Source organism: Erythrolamprus reginae, chromosome 4, assembly GCF_031021105.1.
Source record: "Erythrolamprus reginae isolate rEryReg1 chromosome 4, rEryReg1.hap1, whole genome shotgun sequence".
Classification (NCBI taxonomy): Eukaryota; Metazoa; Chordata; class Lepidosauria; order Squamata; family Dipsadidae; genus Erythrolamprus; species Erythrolamprus reginae.
Genome location: NC_091953.1, coordinates 63,184,767 through 63,209,327, shown reverse-complemented (window position 1 = coordinate 63,209,327; position 24,561 = coordinate 63,184,767). Strand labels below are relative to the sequence as shown.

Below are 24,561 nucleotides of genomic sequence, written 5' to 3'. Positions count from 1 at the left end.
TTCATAGGAATCAGGTCCAGTACTCTTGACATGCCATTCTTAAACTGGGCTCTAATACTGACATAAATTGTGAATAAGAAGGAATTCCTTCATTTGAACATAACAAATATCATTATAATGTTTTGCTATCAAATTTCATTTGGTTAAATAAAAATGTAAACTTTAAGAAAAATGTTTGTGCATTTTTATGAATATTAAGTTTCTTTACATAAACACATGACATAAGTAATCAATCCTACTGATTAAATGAGAACACAGAGATTTTTTTCTTAGTGCAAAAAGTCAACCAACTTAATTTTCTACAGTAGTCTATACACATTTATGCATACACGTAAGTACAAAGAGTACTTTAGAATAACTCCTTTGACTTTCATGCCTTACTATTTAACTAGGCAATCATAAGAAATTTCATCAACATACAATTATACTTAGTATGTTGGGAGAATGGCTCTAGAATACATTAGAGCAAGTGATCTACATAAACTACGGTATCTACATAGACATGAGTTGGGTGCAGCGGTGGGTTGGTCCCGATTCAGCACAGTTCTGTAAACAGGCGGCGGGAGGCTCCACCCACCAATCCAGGATGGTTCTGTGCATGCACAGAAACATCACACACGAGTGCATGCAAAACCAGTAGTGGGTTTTAAAACCCACTACTGGTTGGGTCGCTATATAAATTTGTTTAATAAATAAATATAATACAATAGGTGTATAAAAATAAAATAAAATATAAAATAAAACAACAATTGAAACAGTAATTTCAGCTCAACATCGGTTCCTAATCAAACACAAATATTCACTACCTCTGAACTCCTTGCCTTTGGTCAGGAGAGGCTATTGTGTTTGTGCACATGCCTACGTTTAACATGCTTATTAAGGTTAGTTTCCAGTTCAAGAGCAAATAATTTTATTAGGACAGGACTGGAAAAATTATTTCATTTCATTAGGACAGGATTGTAACACAAATTATTTGTGGTGAGGGATGATGAGATTTGAATGCAAATGTTGCTTGTTAAATTTCAATTCCTAACACTTATATTCCCAAAGTTAATTTGGAAGAAAAATAGCTGTTATGATATATTATAAATATATTTAAAAGCAATAAACACAGAGGAAAAATGCACGTGAAATTAGGCATTCCAATTTGTCACTGTACTTCTGTTGCTGGCTGTGCTTCATCTTCTTCCTGAAACAGACCATGAAAGACTGTTTTTAAAAAGAGGTTTAAAAAGAAAGACAAAAAACCCCACAATGTTATTGTGGATATACATATGTTATTCTTATTACCAGAGTGAAAACCATCAGCATTGGCTGCATTTATTGACTCTCCAATTTGCATAGCATAAGATTTGTTGCTGTGAACATCAGATTTCTTTTTAAAAAAAAGAAGTTCATTGGAAAGACAGGTTTGAAAATCAACCATCTATTGGAGAAGAAATCAGAAGGTATGGAACAGGTCCTTATTCTTCTCCACTTCTTGTTAAAATACACTGATATACTGTATGAAATGAACAGTTTTAATATTTGTTCCATCTGCATGTAGAGAACACAAAATTTGGCTTATTGAGGCAGTGTTTTGGTTAACCCTATGCCAAATACAGTGGTACCTCCACTTAAGAACTTAATTTGTTCCGTGACCAGGTTCTTAAGTAGAAAAGTTTGTAAGTAGAAGTAATTTTTCTCATAGGAATCAATGTAAAAGCAAATAATGTGTGCAAACCCATTAGGAAAGAAATAAAAGATCAGAATTTGGGTGGGAGAAGGAGGAGGAGGAGGAAGAGCAGGATGACAGTCACTGCCGAAGGAAGAAGGTGGGGTGAGGGAAATCAAAAAAATCCAAAACTTTAAGGTTTAAAAAAAAAAGAAGGACTCTGAAGCGGCGAGGAGGAGCTCACACTTCCCATACACCCGGTGCGAGGCTGCCTCTTATACACTGCGCCAGAGAGAGAAACCCAGGCAGACGAGAGGGGGGAACTTCCCATTCCTTCGATCAAAAGTCTGCTGTTGCTGCTGCTACCTGCTTCCTCTTCCTTCCTATGCTGAAGAGCTACCCTCTTCTCTCGCTTTGTAGCTGGCGCCTTTCCTTCACTGTGGTGACTCCTCAGTTTGGCTGAAATTGAGCTGATTCAACCAGAGCGATGCGCCAGGTGTGGGAGGCAGTGCGAGGGAGTCACCACAGTGGACGGTTTATTCCCTCTCCAAGTGCCCAGAGAAAGAAAAACGCCCCATTCGCTCTGGGCTGGCAAAGCCTCCTTAAGCAGCACCGGAAGGCTCCTTTGGCAGCCCAGAAAAGCCCGAGATGGCCGGGACTAAAGGGGGAATGTCAGGAAACTGGCCTGGCCTTCATGCCGCTCTCAAATTTCCTGGGAAATTTTTCCAGACTCGGTTCTTAAGTAGAAAATGGTTCTTAAGAAGAGGCAAAAAAATCTTGAACACCCGTTTCTTATCTAGAAAGTAGGGGCATTCCTAAGTAGAGGTACCACTGTACTGTACATCTTAGCCTTGTCTTTCTTCTTGTTTTGCTCTGCTTCCAAGCTTCTTCATTACCATTTCTGGTGAAGGAGATAAAGGGCCACAGATCTTCTGTTGCTTAAAGGGTTTTAAAATGTTGGGTTGATAGGGGACTAACAGGTAGCAGAGGCGAAAGGAACAGCAACAATATTGGTATTTCCAGTGCAACTCTGCCAAGCCAATTCTTGACATCAGTCTTGCTAACTGTGATATAATGCTTAACTTGAGTTAAACTGAAAATGAATTTAAACATAAGGAAATAAAGCACAGAGGGTGTATACTTTTTAAAAATGCTATGCCTGCAGCAATGCCAGGAACACTATTTTTTATTGCAACATGCTCCTTTTATTGCAACCAATTTCAACTTGGAACTACAATAAAGGGGCCTATGTTTGTTCCTCCAGAAGGAAGACCCGTTGAACTTACCTGAACGGTCTTCTCAATGCCCTGGGAGGAGAGTCCAGCATGGGTTTAGCTCAAGTCTTATTGGTAGGGACTGAGTTTTAAATTAATATCATTAACATATTAAGTAGGTACCGCCCCCTTGCTGCCCCAAAGGCTCAGTTTTAAAAAACGAAGTAAGTAATAATAATCATAATAACATTTATTAATCAACAACCATAAAAAACGAAATGCAACAACTGTCCATGGTACCAGACCGGGAGGGTTTGGACTCTCCTTCCAGGGCATTGAGAAGACCGTTCAGGTAAGTTCAACGGGTCTTCTCCCATGCGTCTGGAAGGAGAGTCCAGCACGGGATATACCAAAGTTCAGTGTTCAAGGGAGGGAAATCACTGGACCATGGACTTATTCTGGTCACACACTCGCTGAAGTACTCTCCTCCCAAATGCCGCTTCTGCCGAAGCAAATACATCTAATTTGTAGTGCTTTATAAACGTTGTAGGTGTTGCCCACGCTGCCCCGCCCTACAGATGTCTTCGATAGAGGCTTGCGTGGCCCATGCCGCTGAAGTGGCAGCACTCCGTGTTGAATGTGCCGTGATCCCACTCGGCGGGGTAGTCGAAGCTGCCTTGTAGGCCTCAATGATACATAGTTTTAGCCAATGACTGATAGTCTGTGAAGACACTTTGAGGCCTAATTTCTGTTGGCTGAATGAAACAAGTAATGCCTCAGTTTTACGAAAAGGACTCGTGCGCCTGACATAAATCTTTAGAGCCCTTCTCACATCCACCTCATGCCACTTAAGTTCCAAAGGATGGGTTCCGTGAACACATAAATCCGGTAATACCAATTCCTGTGCCCGATGAAAATGAGTGTTCACTTTAGGTATAAATGTAGGGTCCAGACGAAGAATGACCTTTTCAGGATAAAAGACACACAAATCAGGCCTAACTGATAAGGCCGACAGTTCTGATACCCTGCGCGCAGTTGTAATGGCTACTAAGAATGCAGTCTTAAGAGCCAAAATCCGTAAGGGCACAGTTCTCAATGGCTAAAATGGTGGACCTGTGAGGGCCTGAAATACCAAGGATAGATCCCAGGTAGGAAACCACCGAATAGGTGGGGAATGCTTGTTGGTGGCTCCCTTTAAAAAATCTCTAATCAAAGGATGATGAGTCAAGGCCCCGCCATCCTCAGTCTGTACTATGGTTGCTAAGGCCGCTACTTGCCTCCGCAATGTGTTCGGAGCCAAGCCTTTATCCAGTCCCGCCTTCAAAAACTCTAATACAGGTATTAAACCTGCCTCTTGTGGTTGTAACTGCTTTCCCTTACAAAAGGATGCGAAGGCAGCCCATGTTGCCTGGTAGATCCGGGATGTAGAAGGCCGTCTGGCTGATTGGATTGTGGTGATGACTTTTTCTGGAATCTGCCAGCGCCTTAACCTGTCCCCTTCAATCAGCAGGCGATTAGATGGAACCACTGAGGTTCCGGATGTAACATCACTCCTTGGTGAAGGGAGATCAGGTGGTCCGGAATCCTCCAAGGCTGAGCAATTGAAAGTCCCATCAAATCTGCAAACCAAGGGCGTCGAGGCCAGTGCGGTGCAATTAGGATTACCTCTGCCCTCTCCGCCATTATCTTCTCTATCACTTTGGGAAGGAGAGGAATTGGTGGGTACGTATATAAGAGGTCTTTTGGCCACGGCAGCTGTAATGCGTTGGTTCCCTCGGCCCCCGGAGTGGGAAACCTGGAATAAAACTGCGGGAGCTGGGCATTGTGGTGAGTGGCGAACAAGTCCACAGTGGGATTCCCAAACCTGTTGACCACCTCTTGAAACAGGTGAGGGTCCAGGCTCCACTTTGTTGGATCTAAGACCTGCCGGCTTAGCCAATCCGCTGTGGTGTTTGTCTCCCCTGCTATATGTTCTGCATGTAGGGAGGCTAGGTGGGATTCCACCCAGTCGAAGAGCAGAATAGTCTCCTGCATTAATCTGAGAGACTTGGTCCCTCCCTGGTGGTTGAGGTGTGCCCTGGTAGCTACATTGTCCGTACGCACCAGGATGTGTTTTCCTTCCAGAACTGATGCAAAGGTCAATAGGGCCAAGCGTACAGCCTTTAACTCCAAAAAATTTATGTTTACTGGAGTTAGATCCTGAGGATGCCACATCTCTTGAGTCACATGAGGTCCCACATGGGCACCCTATCCCAGAAGACTGGCGTCTGTGGTCAGTATGGTGTATTGGAGATGGCCAAAGGGAGAACCCCGATGTAACGCTGTGGACCTCCACCATCTCAGGGAGTGTCTTAGTTGTTGATCCAAGAGAAGCATACGGTCGGTGTGACTTATACGTAGTCTCTGGTATGGCAGTAATGTCCATTGTAATGTTCGAAAGTGGTACCTCGCCCAAGGGACAATATCCATGCATGACACTAGTGTCCCCAAGACCTTGGATAGGAAGGACAAGGGTACCCTCTTTTGATGTTGAAGTCTGGACACCAATTTTTGTACATTGAGCCGTCTCTCTGGAGAGAGGTATACTTCTCTGGAAATAGTGTCTATGACCGATCCCAGATGGATTAGGCTGGCTGTTGGTGAAAAATGACTCTTTGCCATATTTATTGTGAAGCCGTGGTTCTGTAACAGTGTTACCGTAGCTCGCAGATCCCTGTGGGTTGTTTCCACGTCTTTGGAAAGCAAAAGAATATTGTCCAGATGAGCTAGTAGTCGAATTGACTGAGACCCTAGAGTTGCCATCAGGGTGTCCAGAAGCTTTGTGAAGGTGCGTGGGGCGGAGGACAGGCCAAAGGGCATTGCCCTGTACTGGTAATGAACGCCCTGGAGACAAAAACAGAGAAATCTCCGGTGGTCCGGTGAATAGGGACGTGCAAGTATGCTTCCTTTAAATCGATGGAGGTCAATAGGTCCCGATGTCGTATTGATGCTAAAATGAACCTCAGGGATGTCATTTTGAACTTCCGATAAAGGATATACTTGTTCGGGCACTTTAGATTTAATATGAGCCTGCAACCCCCCGATGGTTTGGGCACAATGAAAACCCTGGAGTAAAACCCCAGTCCTGCCATCTGTGAGGGAACCTGCTCGATGGCCTGTATCTCCAGGAGGTGGGCAATCTCCTGCTGCAACAAGGTCTTTTGTGCTGGGTCTCTTGGAATAGGGCGGTTCACGAAATGACTTGGGGGAAACTGAAAGAATTCTATTCGTAAGCCTCGGGACACCGTGGATGAGACCCATGTGTCTGAGGATGTAATCCCCCAAGAGGCGCTGAACCACTGGAGTTTGCCCCCTAAGGGAATGGTCTCCATGCAGTCACTTCGCTCGCCTGAAGGCACGTTGGTTAGATCCCCTAAAGGGGCATCTTGACTGTTGAAATCCCCTGTTCCGGTTCTGGAAATAGGTTCTATCTCCTCCGTATGGGTACGTCTGGGTATACTGTCCCTGTGAATATGGTCTTGACAGTTGAGCGGCATTGGATGCCGGGTCCCACCGAAAGGACTGACGGCGACGATACAGTGTGTTGTTATGGTCCTGTCGGCGATACGATCTTGGCAGGATCTTCCTCTTATCCTTGTCCTCCACAAGGACCGAATCTAGGACTTCACCGAACAACTTGGAGCCCTGGAAGGGAGCAGATGACAGTCTCCATTTCGATTTGGCATCCGCCTGCCAATGTCGAAGCCAGAGGAGGCGCCGAGAAGCTATGGTGGACGCCATGCCTCTTGCCGAGAACTTTGAGGCATGCAATGTAGCATCCGCTGAGAATTTGGCCGCCGCCAGGAGTTTATTTAGGTCCTGTCTTAGGCGGGAGTCCTCTGGCCCCAGTCTGGCCTGAACTTCCTGTATCCGCATAATGAAAGCACGGTTGAAGAAAGAGGCCATGGAGGCGGCCCGGAGAGCCCATGCGGCCATCTGATGCGTTTTCTTCAAAAGGGTTTTGGCCCTCCGCTCATCTGGTTTGAGGCTGTCCGCCGTTTCCAATGGTACGACGGCATTGGACACTAACGTGGCAACCGGCTTATCCACTGGCGGAAACTGGAGTAGATTCTCGATGTCGTCATCAAAGGTATAAAAACGACGCTCCAGGATAGATGGCCCTTGTGCCGCCGCCGGGTGCTGCCATGGCAGCTTTATATTCTCAAGGAATATTTCTGATGCTGGAATGTTGTCAGATTCCTTGGGTGGCTCTTTGCATAGGGTGGCTGATGTTCTCAAGCCATCCCGTGTCTGTAGGTGCTGCAGAGCCGGGGACATCTAAGGCCTGTTTAGCCTTGTGCAGAAGGACCCTGAACAATGTTGGTTTAAATAGTCCTGCCGGTGCTGGCTGTTCAGGGAAATTATAGTCATCATCAGACAACTCATTGTCGTGATCGCTGTCCCCTTCTAAAGCACCCGTGTCACCTGCCATAGAGTCCAGCCCAGAAGGGGGCAGTGGGGCTGACCAAGGGACTCTGGACTGACTCAAACGAGAAGGCAATAGGGGATCGTGATGGATTGCAGCCGCCATTCCCTGCGAATAAGCATTTGCGATCAAGTCCTGCAGGGAAGGAGGAAAGGTCTGCCAGGCATCAGATTGGGATCTAAGCCCTGCTGCTGTTGGTGTAAAAGATGCAGAGGGGGCACCAGTTGATTGTTTCCCAGCAGAAGGCCCATATAAAGAATGACTAATTGAGGCAGGCCTCTCGGGTCTGATGTTGGGTGAAGGCAATGGTGGGGTTGGGCATGGCAAGGCTTGACGGTCCGGGGACCAATCCCTTTCCGTAGCAGTGCCCATAGAACCCAGGGCCAATCCAGGTGATAATGTCCCTGCTGGTGGGAGCGGTTCAAAAGGGGGTATGTGCAGAACCCCCAATGCTGGAGAGGATAATGCTGCTTCCAAGCGTTGTTCTAACGCTTTAATTTTCCTCTCAGCCTCCTTCAGAGAGGAGGATGATTGGGAAGACTTAGATTTGGGCTTAGAAGAAGCCTTCTCCTTGCCTTTGGAGGCCGCCGGAGTAGACTGGAGTTGCTCCTCCCCCTGATGTACTTGTTGATCAGCCATCCTTTTTAATTTAATGGGGCAGCGTACTCACAAATTCGAACAAGCAGGACAAATGCAATAATTAGCTCCACACCGAGACTGACTCCACTCGCAAGCAACAGACAAGAAATACGTCACAACTAGATCGTAAGTCCCGGTATTTGCTCACATCACATGAGTAACTTCACCAATGGAACGTGTTACCGGGCAGACTAATAACCGGCTTGCTGGCACTCCGCCAAAGCGTGCCCAAATTTGGGCAGGAATTGCCTCCAGCGCGCAGAGCGGAAAATGGTGGGCGCAAGATTATTACAGCCTTGGAACTGAGGCTTCCCATCGGCAGCAGTCTAGACGGCCGTTAATAACCGAGAATTGCGGCGTTTGGCATGCCTGAGCGTTCCTCCTGCCGCTTCTCACCTCCTGCGGCTGCTCGCTTCTCTCGCGACGTCAGCTGAGAGGCGCTCCGGCCACTTCTCTCAGGCGTCAGCTGACAGGCGCTCTGGCCGCTTCTCTCGGGCATCAGCGGAGAGGCGCTCCGGCCGCCGCGCTTCCGATCATTTCCGCCGCCCCCTTTAGTGGGTGGAGGACGGACCCCCCTGCACCTGGGGTGAATGAGCTAGATCTGGCCATGGAGGTCAGTGATCTCTGGCTCAACATTCCTCGTCAGGGCAGTACTCGTGGGGAGAAGAGGCCCCATAAGGAGAATGATGGGGTGCTGCCCGCGGAGGGCAGAGACCCCTAAATGAAGTATTGACCTGTGAAAACAGAAAAACAACATTAAAGCGGTAAAGACATCACATTTATTACAATATAAAAACATTTTAATCAACTCAGCTAGGAGCAAAAAACTCAAAGTCCCCATCGTAGACTGAGTTTTTTAAAACTGAGCCTTTGGGGCAGCAAGGGGGCGGTACCTACTTAATATGTTAATGATATTAATTTAAAACTCAGTCCCTACCAATAAGACTTGAGCTAAACCCATGCTGGACTCTCCTTCCAGAGGCATGGGAGAATGATTACTTATCGGCCCTTATCAGTCATTTGCGTGGACATATGAGACTTGGAATTATGTAAGGAAGGGGACTGCATAATAAGTACAGTTTCATATTGTATCTTCCAACTGCATGCACTGAAGTCATGAAGAGCAGAGGAGACTGAAGGAGACTCCATCACAACTATGAGTAAAGCAAATTTCTTTTTCACAATTTTATATCTTTTTTAGGGTTTAAACTCCAAAATTGCAGGACCTTGTACTTCCAGTTTTTTAAGAAACATATTCAAAGAGGATTCCAAGGGTCACAGAAATGTGAATTTGGTGCACAAAAAAACTCAGAGCTCCCTCGAATTCTCATACATTCTGGTGAATCCATACAAGGCTGTCTAACTGTTTGGTTGAAATGAAAATTGGGCAAAAGCTGTATCACCATAGCTTTGGTTGAGCTTAGTCCAGGCAATCCTTTCAATTTACAATTGTTTGTTTAGCAATTGTTAAAATTAGGACTATTGCAATTAAATTTATGACTATTGCAGCATCCTCAAAGTCACATGATCAAAATTTGGGTGCATGGCCATAAGCATGCATTTACAAAAGTTGCCGCATCCATGAATCATGTAATTACCATTTGTGACCTTCTCACCTGGTTTCCATCAAGCAAAATCAGCAGGAAAGCCAGATTCACTTAACAACCACATGATTCACTTAATAACCATGGCAGAAAAGATTGTAAAATTGGGTGTCACTCGTTTACTTGTTTAGCAACAAAAATTCTGATTCAAATTTTGGTTGCAAGCTGAAGACTACTTCTGTAATAGCTTATGCAGTCAAGTAACACCACCCCTGCAGAACAGCCCGGTATCTGCAGGTTTAGTGGAAATTCAACATTTAGAAAATATTTATTTAAAAAAAAGGGGAGCTGAACCACCAAAAGTGATGTGTCGGTGCCTGGAGGCTGTTGGGGTCTGGATGGGTGTCAACAGACTCAAACTCAACCCTGATAAGACGGAGTGGCTGTGGGTTTTGCCTCCCAAGGACAATCCCATCTGTCCGTCCATTACCCTGGGGGGAGATCACTAACCCCCTCAGAGAGGGTCCGCAACTTGGGCATCCTCCTCGATCCACAGCTCACATTAGAGAAACATCTTTCAGCTGTGGCGAGGGGGGCGTTTGCCCAGGTTCGCCTGGTGCACCAATTGCGGCCCTATTTGGACCGGGAGTCACTGCTCACAGTCACTCATGCCCTCATCACCTCGAGGCTCGACTATTGTAATGCTCTCTACATGGGGCTACCTTTGAAAAGTGTTCGGAAACTTCAGATCATGCAGAATGCAGCTGCGAGAGCTATCATGGGCTTTCCTAAATACGCCCATGTCACACCAACACTCCGCAGTCTGCATTGGTTGCCGATCAGTTTCCGGTCACAATTCAAAGTGTTATGACCTATAAAGCCCTTCATGGCACCGGACCAGAATATCTCCAGGACCGCCTTCTGCCGCACGAATCCCAGCGACCAGTTAGGTCCCACAGAGTTGGCCTTCTCCTGGTCCCGTCAACTAAACAATGTCGTTTGGCGGGACCCAGGGGAAGAGCCTTCTCTGTGGCGGCCCTGACCCTTTGGAACCAACTCCCCCCAGATATCAGAGTTGCCCCCACCCTCCTTGCCTTTCGTAAGCTCCTTAAAACCCACCTCTGTCGTCAGGCATGGGGGAATTGAGACTTTCCCTCCCCCTAGGCTTATAAAATTTATGCATGGTATGTCAGTATGTATGATTGGTTTCTAAATTGGGGTTTTAAATTAACTTAAATATTAGATTTGTTTACATTGTATTATTATTGCTGTTAGCTACCCCGAGTCTGCGAAGAGGGGCGGCATACAAATCTGATTAATAAAATAAACAAACAAATAAATAAATAATAAAATCAGTTTCTGCTGCATGGATATAGGAATGCTGAGGGGCAGGGGAGAGGCAAACTAATAGGGAGGGGAAATGGAAGAGGACAGACTAAATTCTGCAGCAGCCATCTTGTCGCAGGTCACATTTATAAATATTCAAAGAGTCCTTTTTTTGCACAAAATGTAGACAAATAAAATTGAATGAGAAAAGTTTCGAAGAAACTAACAAGGAAAATAAAATAACCTGTGCTTCTGTAGTCTCAGCCTGAGCTTCACCCTCAGTCTCATGTGTGGCCTCAACCTCATCTTCTGCTTGTATCTCATTTTCCTGGCAACAACAGGAGTAATATTAGAAACGTAGGAGAAAAAAAGATTAAATAATCTATTTGAATGAGTTTCTCAATTCTTATATCTAATACTGTAAGGCCTATGGAACTGGAATCACATGATTTGATGATGATCACTATGATGATTTCAAATAATCTGATTTGGTCACTTGAATTTTTAAAGGCATAATTGAGTGGTATCTACCTTTATGTTCTGAGCTTGCATATTATTTCATGTTACATTGGTCTCACGCATTTATTCATAGATTAATATGGCTATTTTTGTGATTTAGTCAGGCATGCAATTTCAAGTTTGAAATGGTTAGGTCCGCATTCTGTTCACATAATGCAAGCACAAATATTTAAAGCAGCATTCTGACTCATCTTGGAGAGCTGTCAGGCTCAACAGAAGCCTTATTAAATGTCTTACTGATGAATAGGCCACATAGATATATTGGCAGATCTGGGAGAATGTTTTTCACCCACCTTGATATTACACTCATGAGGTTGTTGTGTCTTTTGACTTCCCACACTTAACACGAAAGTCTGAGTATGAAATTGTAATTGTGATTTGGATCTCCACTGGTCTGGCATCTGGCCTGATTAGAACTGCTCATACGTACAACTATATGTTCACTGTGAGCTTTTGCACGGAAGACAAATTCTGTGTGTGTCCAATCACATTGGCCAATAAAGTATTCTTCTTATTCAAAGTTATGTGCTTAACCTAAGAAGATTCGAACACAACCCCAGTTCTGCAATACACATAAGCATCCTATACCCCTGCATGCAAGTAGAAGAATTTCACTGGCAAACAGGTTACTTTCACATCTTTGTGCCTATAATAGCCTTTGTAGATAACAGGCAGATAAAACTTATTACTTAATAATTTTGTGTTTTTTTCTTTGAAACTCAATTCAACACAGACATGCATGCATACACACATAGGTTTAAATATTTTTTGCTATAGAAAAGAAAAAATATATTGCCTCTTCAATTTTGTTCTCTTCTCCAGAAATATCCCCATTTGGCACAGTCATTACCTCCTCTGTAATCCTCCCTTCCTGTGCAAAAGGATACAAATAATATTTGAAATCTTCTTGAAACTAGGTATAAGTAAGTGAGCCAGGCAATTTTGTGGCCTGAATGCACTGCAGTGATAGATTCAGCATATATAGTTGAATTCTTATGCCTTAAAAATGCAACAAAAACCAGACCAACTACTGGTTCTCTTAACTTTTGCTGTTTATTATCTGACGTTCTGGAATACACAACATCAAAATAAATAGAAGGCATACAATAACTTAGCAAAAACACTGAAGCATTATCTCATCCTTCATTGATAGGCAATATGCTTCTTTGGTTAGGATAAACCTTATACAGTGATACCTCGTCTTACGAATCCCTCATCATACCAACTTTTCGAGATATGAACCCGGGGTTTAAGATTTTTTTGCCTCTTCTTCCGAACTATTTTCACCTTATGAACCCGCTGCTGCCGCTTGGATGCCCTGCCTCCGGACTTCTGTTGCCAGCCGAAGCGCCCGTTTTTGTGCTGGTGGGATTCCCCTGAGGCTCCCATCCATGGGAAACCCTACCTCTGGATTTTGCGATGCTGCAGGGGAATCCCAGCAGGGGAATCCCACCAGTGTGAAAACGGTCGCTTCGGCTGGCAATAGAAGTCCGGAGGCGAGGTTTCCCAGCGAGGGAATCCCCAGCTAAATCGCAGCATTGCTTCGGCTGGCAAAAGGGGCGAATTTTGGGCTTGCATGCATTAATCACTTTTCCATTGATTCCTATGGGAAACATTGTTTTATCTTACGAACTTTTCACCTTACGAACCTCGTCCTGGAACCAATTAAGTTCATAAGACAAGGTATCACTGTATAGACTTCATTGGACTGAATAAGGATATTGCTTCAGGCAACAGATGCTAAAGACAGAGAATGGTTGGATTCATACTTACACTTAAGATTGTAGTCAAGGCCAGTTGCTCATTTTTTGAAAGGTAAAACTGTTGAGTAGTGCAACTGCACCCCTTAAATGAAACTATTCTCAGTAAACAATCTGCCCTAAGAGATGTAAAGTATTTTGACTATTTCTACAGACTGTACATTTCTATAATTTCATCAATTACTAGTACCTCTGCTAGTAAAACATCTTGATTAGGCATATCATTTTTAAAAGCAATGGAATATTACAATACTGTATCTCTACTTTCAGGGAAATTAGTCAGGGAAATTCCAAATGCAGATTAGTGCAGAAATGTTATATTAATTAGGATTAAGAGAGAATGTAAATGAGCATTAATCAAACTGAATACTGACCCCAGAAATACTGTATTTTTCGGACTATAAGACGCACTGGTGTATAAGATGTACCAAGATTTCAAAAAGGTAAGAAAAAATAGTTTTTGCCATTCCCCAGCCCCCAGGAGTATTCTGTAGACTTCCTAAACTTTCTGCAGTCTGTTTTTGTGAAACATTTGCTGGTTTATGCCTATATTTTGCAAAACTAGGGGTGTTTATGCTCACCCGAGCCCCCAAGAGCACTCTGCATAACTCCCAAACCCTCTATGCACCCTGTTTTTGTGAAAAATGGGCCATTTTTCTGGCCAGCTTTTGCTCTTCTCCATGGAAAGGAATAACTATTTGATTTTTTATAAATTTCTTGATATTTTTCTAGTTTCTTGATCTTAGTTTATACTCTGGGATATCTGTTGATCATTTGGTTTAGGGTTTAATAATATCTGAAGCAAGGGTGGGTTCGCTTCTTCCCGTGCTGCATGGGCGCATGAGCAGTGCCAAAAACCAAGCTTCTGCACATGTGCAGAAGTATAAAACAAGATGGTGGTGCTTTAGGCTGGTTTGGGGACATAACCAACTGGCAATTATTTCCAGTTCAGCGAGCAGGGAGAAATTCCAGCTACCAATTCTAAAGAACCAGTCCAAACTGGGAGCAACCCACTTCTGATCTGAAGGGCCTATAGGTTGCCCGCCCTGGTCTAATGCATACATTTTTTTAAAAAGAGAGAGCTAGGAGATGTAGGGCTCACTGTACAATGCAGTGGAATTAAGTGGCTTCCAGCTATCTGAAATTGCAGCTTCATTTTTTTGAAAACAGCATAGCAATTTTACAAGACAAGCAATTTTACAAGACAAGCAATTTTACAAGAAAAATAAGATCCATAAGATAAATTCATACCATTGAGCCTGGTGGAGGAGCAAGTCCTAGGAATGAATAAATATAATTTTCTTCTTTTGCATAGAAAAATGAATCAAAATCCTAAAAAGGAAACAAAAGCACACAAACATGATCTTAGCTTTTCAAATTAAGCCAATCTAATAATCTTCTTCTTGTGCCATATCTGCCCTCGGACGTTGGCGATCCTATTTTTATCAAGAGCCGCACAAAAAAGTGCAGTTGAGTTTTGACCAAAACAGTCTCTTAGGTTTTGAAACCATGATGTTCTTTTTCTGCTTGGACTTTGTTTGCTTTCAATTTTTCCCTGGAGGATTAAGTGAAGTATGATGTAATTTTCTGGGTGTCACATCACATGTCCAAAATATTCAACATTTGCTTTTTTATGGTTTTGATTATTCCCCTTGGCTTTTACTGGGAAAACCAATCTAAAACAGCAGAGAAAAATAACTATGAAACAAGATTGTGGAATGTCACTTGTTAAACTATCCATCTGACTGATATATTAACATAGTCTTCCACTGAGCATTCTCCTGCATTGTAGTAGTGGTGGGCCTAAGTTAATTTAGATCAACAAATCTCTTTCTCGCAAACTTCAGGAAGCATGCATGTGCATTTCATAAATACAATACCCTTTCACCACATTAAACTTTTTTTTCTTACCCCACAGTACTGTTCCTCATTGAATATCTGGGGAGGGAGAGGAATCCCATTCTGTGGCTTCTTTTCACCTGGAACATTTTCTCTCATCCATTTCCTATTGTCTTCATCACAGGCTATGTCCATTTCCTTAAAATCAATTTTGTTCGCCTCTAAAAAGCCTACGACTTCTTGCTGTTTCTTTTTAATCTGGTCAGTTAAGAGAGAGAGAAAACAAATTGGTTATTTCAAATTTCAATTTAATGGAGGCATAACAACACAATCCTTTATTAAAATTATAGCTGCAGTTGAATATTTAAATGAGAAACTCAAAAAAGAAAGATTTGTGCTGAGGACAGAGCAGATGCTAATGTTAGAGTGTGACTACTAATAATGGATTATTCTTTTGCAAAGCAAGCACAATTATATTTTTCTGTCGGGCTCTCTGGTAGAATCCTCCCAAAAATTCACAGGTACAAACTTCAGACACACACATGTTTGAAAATTCAAAACAATGTTCTTTATAATGAAAATTCACTTAAACCAAACCCTCTTTTGGTATAGCAAAGAACACTGGTCTCCAAACAAACTGGTAATTTGTACAAGTCCCTTATCAGTTCTGTGATACTTAGCTTGCAGCTGTGAGGTAATTCACAGTCCTTCTTTCACAAAGTGAAACACACTTTGCTCTGGTTTAGTTTCAAAGCGGGGAAAATCAGCACACACAAAAAGTCAAAGTCAGTAAAGCAGTCACGAAACACAACGATCAGATAATCCTCCACAATGGCCAAACCCACAGGCTGCTATTTATAGCAGCCTCACTAATTACCACAGCCCCACCCAACCAAAGGTGGCCTCATTTTCTTTGATAATAATCTCTCAGTTGTTGTTGCCTATGCATCGCTCTCCGCGTGCGTGGCTGTATCATTAACTCTTGTTCTGAATCCAAGGAGGAGCTAGATAATTGATCTCCTTCTGAGCTGTCTGCCACACTGTCCTCCTCCCTGTCACTCATGTCTTCTTGGTCAGAGGAGCCTTCATCATCAGATTCCACCGGGGGGCAAAACAGGCCTGCAGCATGTGGATGGCTCCCTCACACCCACAGTCCTTGGGGCAGGAGCTGGGCCAGAGCTAACCACAACATATATATAATTAAGTCTTACTGTCAAGTTGTGTTTAGAATTGTACTATTACTTGGTAAGTCCAAAGCAGGTAGCTCCATTAGCCAATCTTGACTGATCTCAGAAAAAACTAAGCAAGATTAGTCATAATTAGTTTTTCTAAAGGAGGCTGCCAGGATGAAAATAAATTCTGACTGAATCCTGGTTAAGCTGATATTGCTATACTGATGGGTTATTTTCCCAATGATCTCCAACATGGAATTTGCCTTTCAAAGTAGAGTAACTAAACATTGGGTCAATGCTTTAATTGGCTTCCCACAATAATTCGGAACTCAAGATTTAAATAATTGTCAGCAAAATAATAAAAAAGATGTTAAATTTAAGTATTTTAGTCTGTAATTTAGTGATGGCGAACCTTTTCCCCCATGGGTGCCAAAGGTGCATGGGCGCATGCTATCATGCATGCGCAAGTACCCACACCCCTAATTCAATGCCTGGGGAGGGAGAAAACAGCATCCCCCTTCCCCTGGAGAGCCTCTCAAGGCCAGAAATGGCCCATTTCTCAACTTCTGGTGGGCCCGGTAGGCCCATTTATGGCCCTCCCCAGGTTCTAGAGGCTTCCCTGGAGCCTGGAGAGGGCAACAATGCCCTCCCCCCATTCCTCTGGAGGACCTCTGTAAGCTGAAAATCCTTTCCCATAGCCTCTGTGTGAGCCAAAAATCAACTGGCTGGCATGCACATGCACATTGGAGCTAAGGTCCCGTCAACTAAACAATGTCGGTTGGCGGGCCCCAGGGGGAGAGCCTTCTCTGTGGCGGCACCGACTCTCTGGAACCAACTCCCCCCGGAGATCAGAACTGCCCCTACTCTTCCTGCCTTCCATAAACTCCTCAAAACCCACCTTTGCCGTCAGGCATGGGGAAACTAAACATCTTCCCCTGGGCACGTTGAATTTATATATGGTATGCTTGTGTGTGTGTATGTTAGTATAGGGGTTTTTCTTAAATTTATAATATTTTAATTAAATTGGATTATGTATTGGATTGTCTTTTCACTTGTTGTGAGCCGCCCCGAGTTTTCGGAGAGGGGCGGCATACAAATCCAAATAATAAATAAATAAATAAATAAGCTATGGCTCCACGTGCAACCTGTAGCACCCGTGCCATAGGTTCGCCATCACTGCTCTAATCATTAAGTTGTTTGTAGCCATAGCTGTGCATAAAATGAGCATGGATACTATACCACCAAATAGCAAAGGCTAACTGAACATTGCTAACATTGAACAACAAGATGTTGTTGTTGTTGTTGTTGTTGTTGTTGTTGTTAAGCTCTAAATGGGCAGGGAGCAACAGCCAATATCTTCACTGTTACACAAACAAAATAGAGGGCTAGAGCAGTGGTGGCAAACCTATGGCACGCGTAGGTGCCAGAGGTGGCGCACAGATCCCTTTCTGTAGGCATGCACACTGTCCCCCCCAGCTCTCTTTCAGGTCTCCGTCACGCATGTCTTGTCTTGTGAGCCGCCCCCGAGTCTTTGGAGAAGGGCAGCATACAAATCTAATAAATAATAATAATGTGTGCGCCTCCTGTCAGTCAGCTGGTCTTTAGGTCTCTGAAGCGCATCCACAGGGCACGCGCATACACAGTAATGCATGTGCAAGGTGCACCTGCATGCGCCCAACCCTTGCAGTTTGGGTGGGGCATGGGTGCATGCACAGGTTGCATGCGTGCATGCGTGCGTCTTGCAGTTTGGGGACGTGCACACACTTTGGGCACTCAGGGCCTAAAAGGTTTGCCATCACTGGCCTGGAGAGATGCATTGCTGGATGTGACCAAGATAAGGATGAAAATTGATAAGATAAACTGCTAGCAGGGATACAAATCAGATGTCTTGTCTCTTTCCCAACCCAGCCCTCATAGCTAGCCCTTTGTTCTTCTATGACAGTGAGGGCGAACCTATGGCACGGGTGCCACAGGTGGTACACGGAGCCGTATCTGCTGGCACATGAGCTGACCCTAGCTCAGCTTCAACATGCACGTGTATGTCAGCCAGCTGATTTTTGGCTGGCACAGAGGCTCTGGGAGGGCGTTTTCGGCTTCCAGAGAGCCTCTGGGGGGATGGGAGAGGGCACTTTTACCCTCCCCCGGCTCCAGGGAAGACTTTGGAGCCTGGGGAAGGCAAAACACGAGCCTATTGGGCCTACCAGAAGTTGGGAAACAGGCCATTTCCTGCCTCCAGGGAGCAGAGGAAGCCCTTTGTGTCCTCCCCAGGCACTGAATTATGGGCGTGGGCACTTGTGCATGCGTGATAGTGCACACGCACACTCTTTTGGCACCCGAGGGAAAAAAGATTCGCCATCACTGTTATATGACAGCAAGTGTCCTGTACTGCCTTCAGATGTGAAAGGGAATTCTTCCCCATTGCCAAACACTGAAATAAAGCTCAGCTTTTAGTCCAGATGATTTCTAGGATTACTAGAATGTTCTGCCTGTGTGTCTCAACCGCCCGTAATTACAGGGTAATTAGTCCAGAAAGACACACACCACACGATAAAAGGAAAACCCAAAAGTTTTTATAAACAGAAAAACAGAAACAGCTCCCTTTTTAAATGTCAAAAGGATTTTCTGGTACACATAAGGCACAGGTTAAATGCAGTCCAATTGCTCACCCAATAACTGGGAAATTGAGTCCAATTCTAAAGTCCAGAGAGTCCACACACACAATCCTGAACAGCAAAAACCACGATATTGACGAAACAATGAATCAGATAAACTGCCATGAGGCTAAAACACCAGGCTGCACTTTTATCTGTAGCACTAATTACAACAGACCCACCCAACCACAGGTGGCCTCATTTTGTCTTGTAATAATCCTTCAGTTGTTGTCTCCTATGCATCACTCTACGCATGCGTGGATGTGTCATTAATTCTTGTTCAGAATCCAGGGATCATACAGATGACTGATCTCCTCCTGGGCTGTCTGCCAAACTCCCCTCTTCCCTGTCACTCGTGCTTCCTTGGTCAGAGGAGACTTCGTCGGCAGATTCTCCTGGGAGTAAAACAGGCCTGAGGCATGTGGATCTCTCCCCCACATCCACCTCCACATTCCTTAGGGCAGGAGCTGGGCCAGAGCTAACCACACTAGAATATGGGAGGTTTTGCAGGCTACGTCTTGCAAATAGAATTATTTGATTTTATGAGATGTGGTCAGGATAAGCAATTTATCTTAAAATATCAGTAAGTGAAAAGAAAGGGAAAATGTCTATCTACATTGTTGTTCCTGTGGAAGACAAGGTCATACATTCTTGGAATGCATATATGTAATACTTCTGTCACAGAATAATTTGTGGACACAACAGTAACAGAGTTGTTTTTAGCCACCCTGGTCAGCACCTACTTAGCAAAGTTCATTTAAAAGGAATTGAAGGAATGTCTCACATTTACAGGGCTTGAAGTGTTTTAGTTTGACAAGAACTTTATCTGATGATTTCCAAGAGCAAAGCACATATCAGGAATGAGGATCATGGGGCATCCATCATTGCCTGAACTTTTGCAAGTGTTCCACTATTGCCCCTGGAGATGAAGTAGTAGGCTCTGTTTGTTTGGTGCTGTCTCCTTCAATGCTTTTGTACATTTGGACTCGCTGGGAGTAAGCAACTAAATCTGAATAAGGAAGAGATGAGTCTCCTGAGAAAGAGATATTAAGGATAACTTTCTCCTGTTCTCTAATCTCAAATCTTGCACACTGATAGTGGATGCAAAGAGTTTTGAAATAGCAACTGGAAATAATAAGTAGGAATTAATAAATAAATCATCAGGAAGGAAATAAAATGACACTAGCCAATGAACAAACTTCATATGAAAATGTCCAGGTAAATTAAAAAAAATTAATTTGTCTGCATCATTGCAGTTGTAATGCAAACTTATCAATATCTACTTAAAACCTAATCACAATAAATTCACCATGTCATATTTCCAAGTATTTACAAATAGAAACAAATGCATTTAACCACAAGACAAGACTCAAATCCAGCCGCTAATCATTTCTTACGACTTTTACATCCAGTAGGGAAAAAATATCAACAAACCCAAATCTTAATTAAGTAGCCTTTATTTCTTGCAAATTAAATTGAAGCCTCATCACAGAGATTTAGCAGTACTGAAATCAAGGTCTCTAGTGGGATGGATGTGCTTATTAAATGAAAGATTGGAAGCCTTACATTTTCTTTTCCCCTGCCACCCTCTCCCCAATCCCTGGGCTCCACATCTTGTATTACTTTCTTGTAATTTCAAAGAACAAAAAAGAAACAAAAGAAATTCTATATGACCATCTAATAGATTTGTGGTCTTGAGGAGTGTGTGACTATAGAAATTAGCCCCTCCTTTTCCTCTTCCTTTGTGGAAGGGTAGACTAATCATATTAGAGACAAAATAAATCTGAATTAAAAAGAAAACCAAAGAAGTGTAAAAATTTCATTGTAGATTAAGTAATTATAAGTAAAGCAAAGGAGTTAATAATAGAGAGGCACTCAAAATACAATAATATTTAAAAACAGTTATCAACAGGATTTTCCTGTAATTATAGAAACAATCTCAATGTAAAGAGGGACCAATTTGCACAAACTACTCAAAGATAGAACTTGTATAAAAGAATAATTACTAACGACAATAAATTGCAATATTTCTAGTCAAAGTAAAAGTAACCTTATATGCAATATTTATAGCTCAGCATTTTTAACCTATTCATTTAAAAGCTAAACAAGTTTTACTTATTCATTCCTGAACCTGACTTTCCTCTATTTTAGTTCTTCCTAAATTCCTTTCCAAAACCTTGAAGATTGCTCATTCTGATGCTACTGTAAGTGGAAGGTCTCTGTTCACTTTCTCAGCCTCCGTTATCAATTTCTTTTAAGAAGACAATTTTTTTTATTCCTTAGCAGTAAGAAAGTAGGCTGGTTAAACTGATTTTGCATATGACTCCAGACATGCAACAGTCCTTCCTGTGGTAAGAGATTCCATGCTTGAGATGAGTGAATGTTGACTGAAACTCAAACATGTCTGTTTGCCACTGAATGATGGTTTGAGCTTGCTGGCCCATTTATCAACATGTCCCTGAACCAAGTATCTTTCCACTGAAAAGGCTGATAGCAGGCAAAAAGTGTTTTAGTAAATGTATTTTTTTTAAAAAAAACAAATAGTGCAACAAAAACTGGAAATAAAAGCCAAGACACCAAAGCTCTTCACATTATCTGTTCTTCTGGACTGTTTGTATGTATGAGGTAAGGGTGATGTTAATTTGAGATACAATGGCAGCTTTACACTTATGAATTTGTAGTGATGTGGCAGCCCATAAGTGGTGAATGGGTGGAAATGTTAGGACAGAGAGAAAGACTGGGAGGATGCTACAAACAAAAGCTATAGGTGTGAAGAAAAATAGCAAGAATAATCCAAGAGAATAGCTATTTCTTAACTGCACTTTTCAGAGGTTTCAGTGAGCAGAAACAGGTACATTCCTTAATCAGTTAAGCTTACAGTTTAATATAGCCATAGTATAGGACGGTGATGGCAAACCTTTTTTCCCTTGGGTGCCAAAAGTGTGTGTGCATGTGTGTCGCGCATGCACGAGTGCCCACACTCATAATTATTCAATCCCTGGGGATGGCGAAAATGGCCTCTCTGTCCATCCGTCCGTCTCCCCCCCCCCCCGAGGCTCTTGGAGACCTGAAACAGCCCATTTCCCAATCTCTGGTGGGCCTGGTAGACCCTCCCTCCCAGAGCCTCTGGGCAAGCCAAAAATCAACTGGCTGGCACACACATGCACATTGGTGCCGAATTAGGGTAACTTCTCGCATGCCAGCAGATATGGCTCTGCGTGTCACTTGTGGCATCTGTGCCATAGGTTCACCATCACTGGTATAGGAAATCACATTGTGTATCTATGTGTGTGCAAGCAGCCATGTATGTCAGGAATACCTGTACAGGAAAGGAGGTATCTCTCCATCATTCCCAGTCACAATTGCCGGGACACAGAGGGACACCTTTACCAAATCAGATCTTTGCCCTATTTAGTTCAGATTTATCAATCCAAGAAGCATTTCTTGTAGGCCTACCATAAGGTGCCTGGGAGCGATTCTGGATCTTTTTCCTTAGACCTGAGTAAGAGTCTATCACAAGGGTACCAGTGAGCTACCACTGTTCATCCTTGCAACATGGCAGAGTAGAGTAGAGTAGAGTAGAGTAGAGAAGAGTAGAATAGAATTCTTTATTGGCCAAGTATGATTGGACATACAAGGAATTTGTCATTGATACATATCCTCTCGGTGTATATAAAAGAAAATATACATTTGTCAAGAATCATGAGATACAACACTTAATGATTGTCATAGGATTCAAATAAGCAATCAGGAAACATTCAATATAAATTGTAAGGATACAAGCAACAAGTCGCAGTCATACAGTCACAAAGGGGAGGTGATGAGAAGACTAATAGCAATACTAATGCAGCCTTAGTGAATAGCTTGACAGTGGTGAGGGAATGATTTGTTTAGCAGAGTGATGGCGTTCAGGAAAAAAACCTGTTCTTGTGTCTAGCTGTCTTAGTGAGCAGTGCTCTATGTTATTTTGAGGGTAGGACTTGAAACAATTTATGTCCAGGATGCAAGTGGGAGGAGAAGTGGGGAGGCGTGATGTGCTTTCTGTGACCCAGAATAAAAGATACTAATTTCTCCTTTTCATTTGCTACATCTTTAAGAATGAAAGTAAACATAGTTTGGCAGCTGCCAGTTCACGCTGGATTTTTTTTTGGGGGGGGGTACCAGTTGTTAAGATTCGGCAAATTCCACCACTGGCTGGCCCTGAACCCCTGCCCATCTTGCCGTGCCTTTCTTGTCTGGTGGCTAGTCATGCATGCACTGAGTTACTCTCTGGCTCCTTTGCTCACTTGCTTAGACAACATGGCCCAGCTAATCTCCACACCTCGTCCACTCTGCTCACCATAGCTGCCCGTGAAGGTAAGGCACTTAGCCAAAGGGTCCCCTTGAGGTGGACTCAGACTCATGGTGAGGCTCAGCTGCCTTTTGAGCCTGGATCTCGCTATCCTTCTGCCCACATGCTGCCCACTTACCCTTCAATTTGGGTCGGGGAACACACAAGTCCCTGACTCTGGCTTTCCTCCGGGGCCCTGCCCGCATATTGACTGCTCACTCTTCACTTTGGTTTTGGGTACATGCCAGGTTCCTGGCTCTGCCCTTCCTCAGGGCTGTGCCCGCATACTACCCACTTGTCCTTCGCCTCAGGTTGAGGGACACGCCAGCTGCAGGTTTTGCTGGTGCGGGAAGCCTGCAGCCACTACCTATTTGCTAGTATGAGAATCCTGCAGCTGCCAGTCTTTGCCGCTATGAGAAGCTTCCAGTCGCCACACCCGACTCAGCTCTGGCTGGCAAAGAGGTGGCTGCTGCAGGGCCTTGCACCAGCAAAAAGTGGTGGCTGCAGGTTTCTTGTGCTGAAAAAGAGCAGTGGCTGCAGGCTTCTCGTGATGAAAAAGACTGGTGGTGGCTGCAGGCCAGTATCTCCAGGTGGGGTTGTGTGCCCAGCTTAACCAACAAAGGCCAGAAGTAGCTGTCCACCATTTCCTGCTGCAAAAACCTTTTTAAAAAATCCTGAGTACAGTAGTACCTCTAGATACGAGTTTAATTCGTTCCAGAAGGGAGCTTGTATGTTGAACAACTCGTATCTGAAACAAATGACTTTAGACTTTGTTTTTCCCCTCCGAGATAACCAGAAGCAAGGATTCTTGCGCTACCTTGTGGACGCTCGGCTCGTATCCTGAATTTGAGCTCGGGTCTCGAAAAGAAATTTCTTTCCCCTCGTGGCCAGTATTTTGGAATACTCGCATGTGGAGCAGCTCGTATCTAGAGGTACTACTGTATTGGGCAACGACACCCAGCAAAAGATGAGGCATCGGAGAATCACCATTGCTGTTGCTGCACAAAGGTAAATCTAAGGCTCCAGCCACTGCCACTTCAGCCCACCTGCATTGCCCCACCTTTCAGTGAGTGACATTGAGTTGACTATGCCCAACTCAGTCACACAACTACTCCCCCCAACTGCACCCACCCGTTTTTTAGGACAAACTGGTTGTTAAATAAGTTGGAGCCCACCACTGGAAGCAACTAAATAAAGCAAACAAACAAGCTATAATATGCCAATAAACGATAACAAATGAAAGTCTGAAAACTCAATAAATTGCAGAAATACAGATAGTCCTCAATTTAGAACCACAACTGCAACCCATGCAAGTGTGAAAAATAGTCATGTCACATTTTTCAGTGCTGGGGTGACTTTGAGTGGTCACTAATGGCATTCATTCATTCATTCATTCATTCATTCATTCATTCATTCATTCATTCATTCATTCATTCATTCATTCATTC

General features: G+C 43.6%; 1 protein-coding gene across 2 annotated transcripts in view; it reads right to left on the bottom strand.

Moving 5' to 3' along the window:
- Positions 1 to 24,561, bottom strand: part of SH3BGR (SH3 domain binding glutamate rich protein) — a 38,619-nt gene that overhangs the window by 5,092 nt on the left and 8,966 nt on the right. For both annotated transcript variants that reach the window (XM_070751782.1, XM_070751781.1), the window contains exons 2-6: positions 15,033 to 15,218; positions 14,373 to 14,453; positions 12,158 to 12,232; positions 11,087 to 11,170; positions 1,160 to 1,189 (exon numbers count right to left, since the gene is read on the bottom strand). In XM_070751782.1, coding sequence (XP_070607883.1) covers positions 1,160 to 1,189; positions 11,087 to 11,170; positions 12,158 to 12,232; positions 14,373 to 14,453; positions 15,033 to 15,218 — 456 coding nt within the window. The remainder of the gene's footprint in view (positions 1 to 1,159; positions 1,190 to 11,086; positions 11,171 to 12,157; positions 12,233 to 14,372; positions 14,454 to 15,032; positions 15,219 to 24,561) is intronic.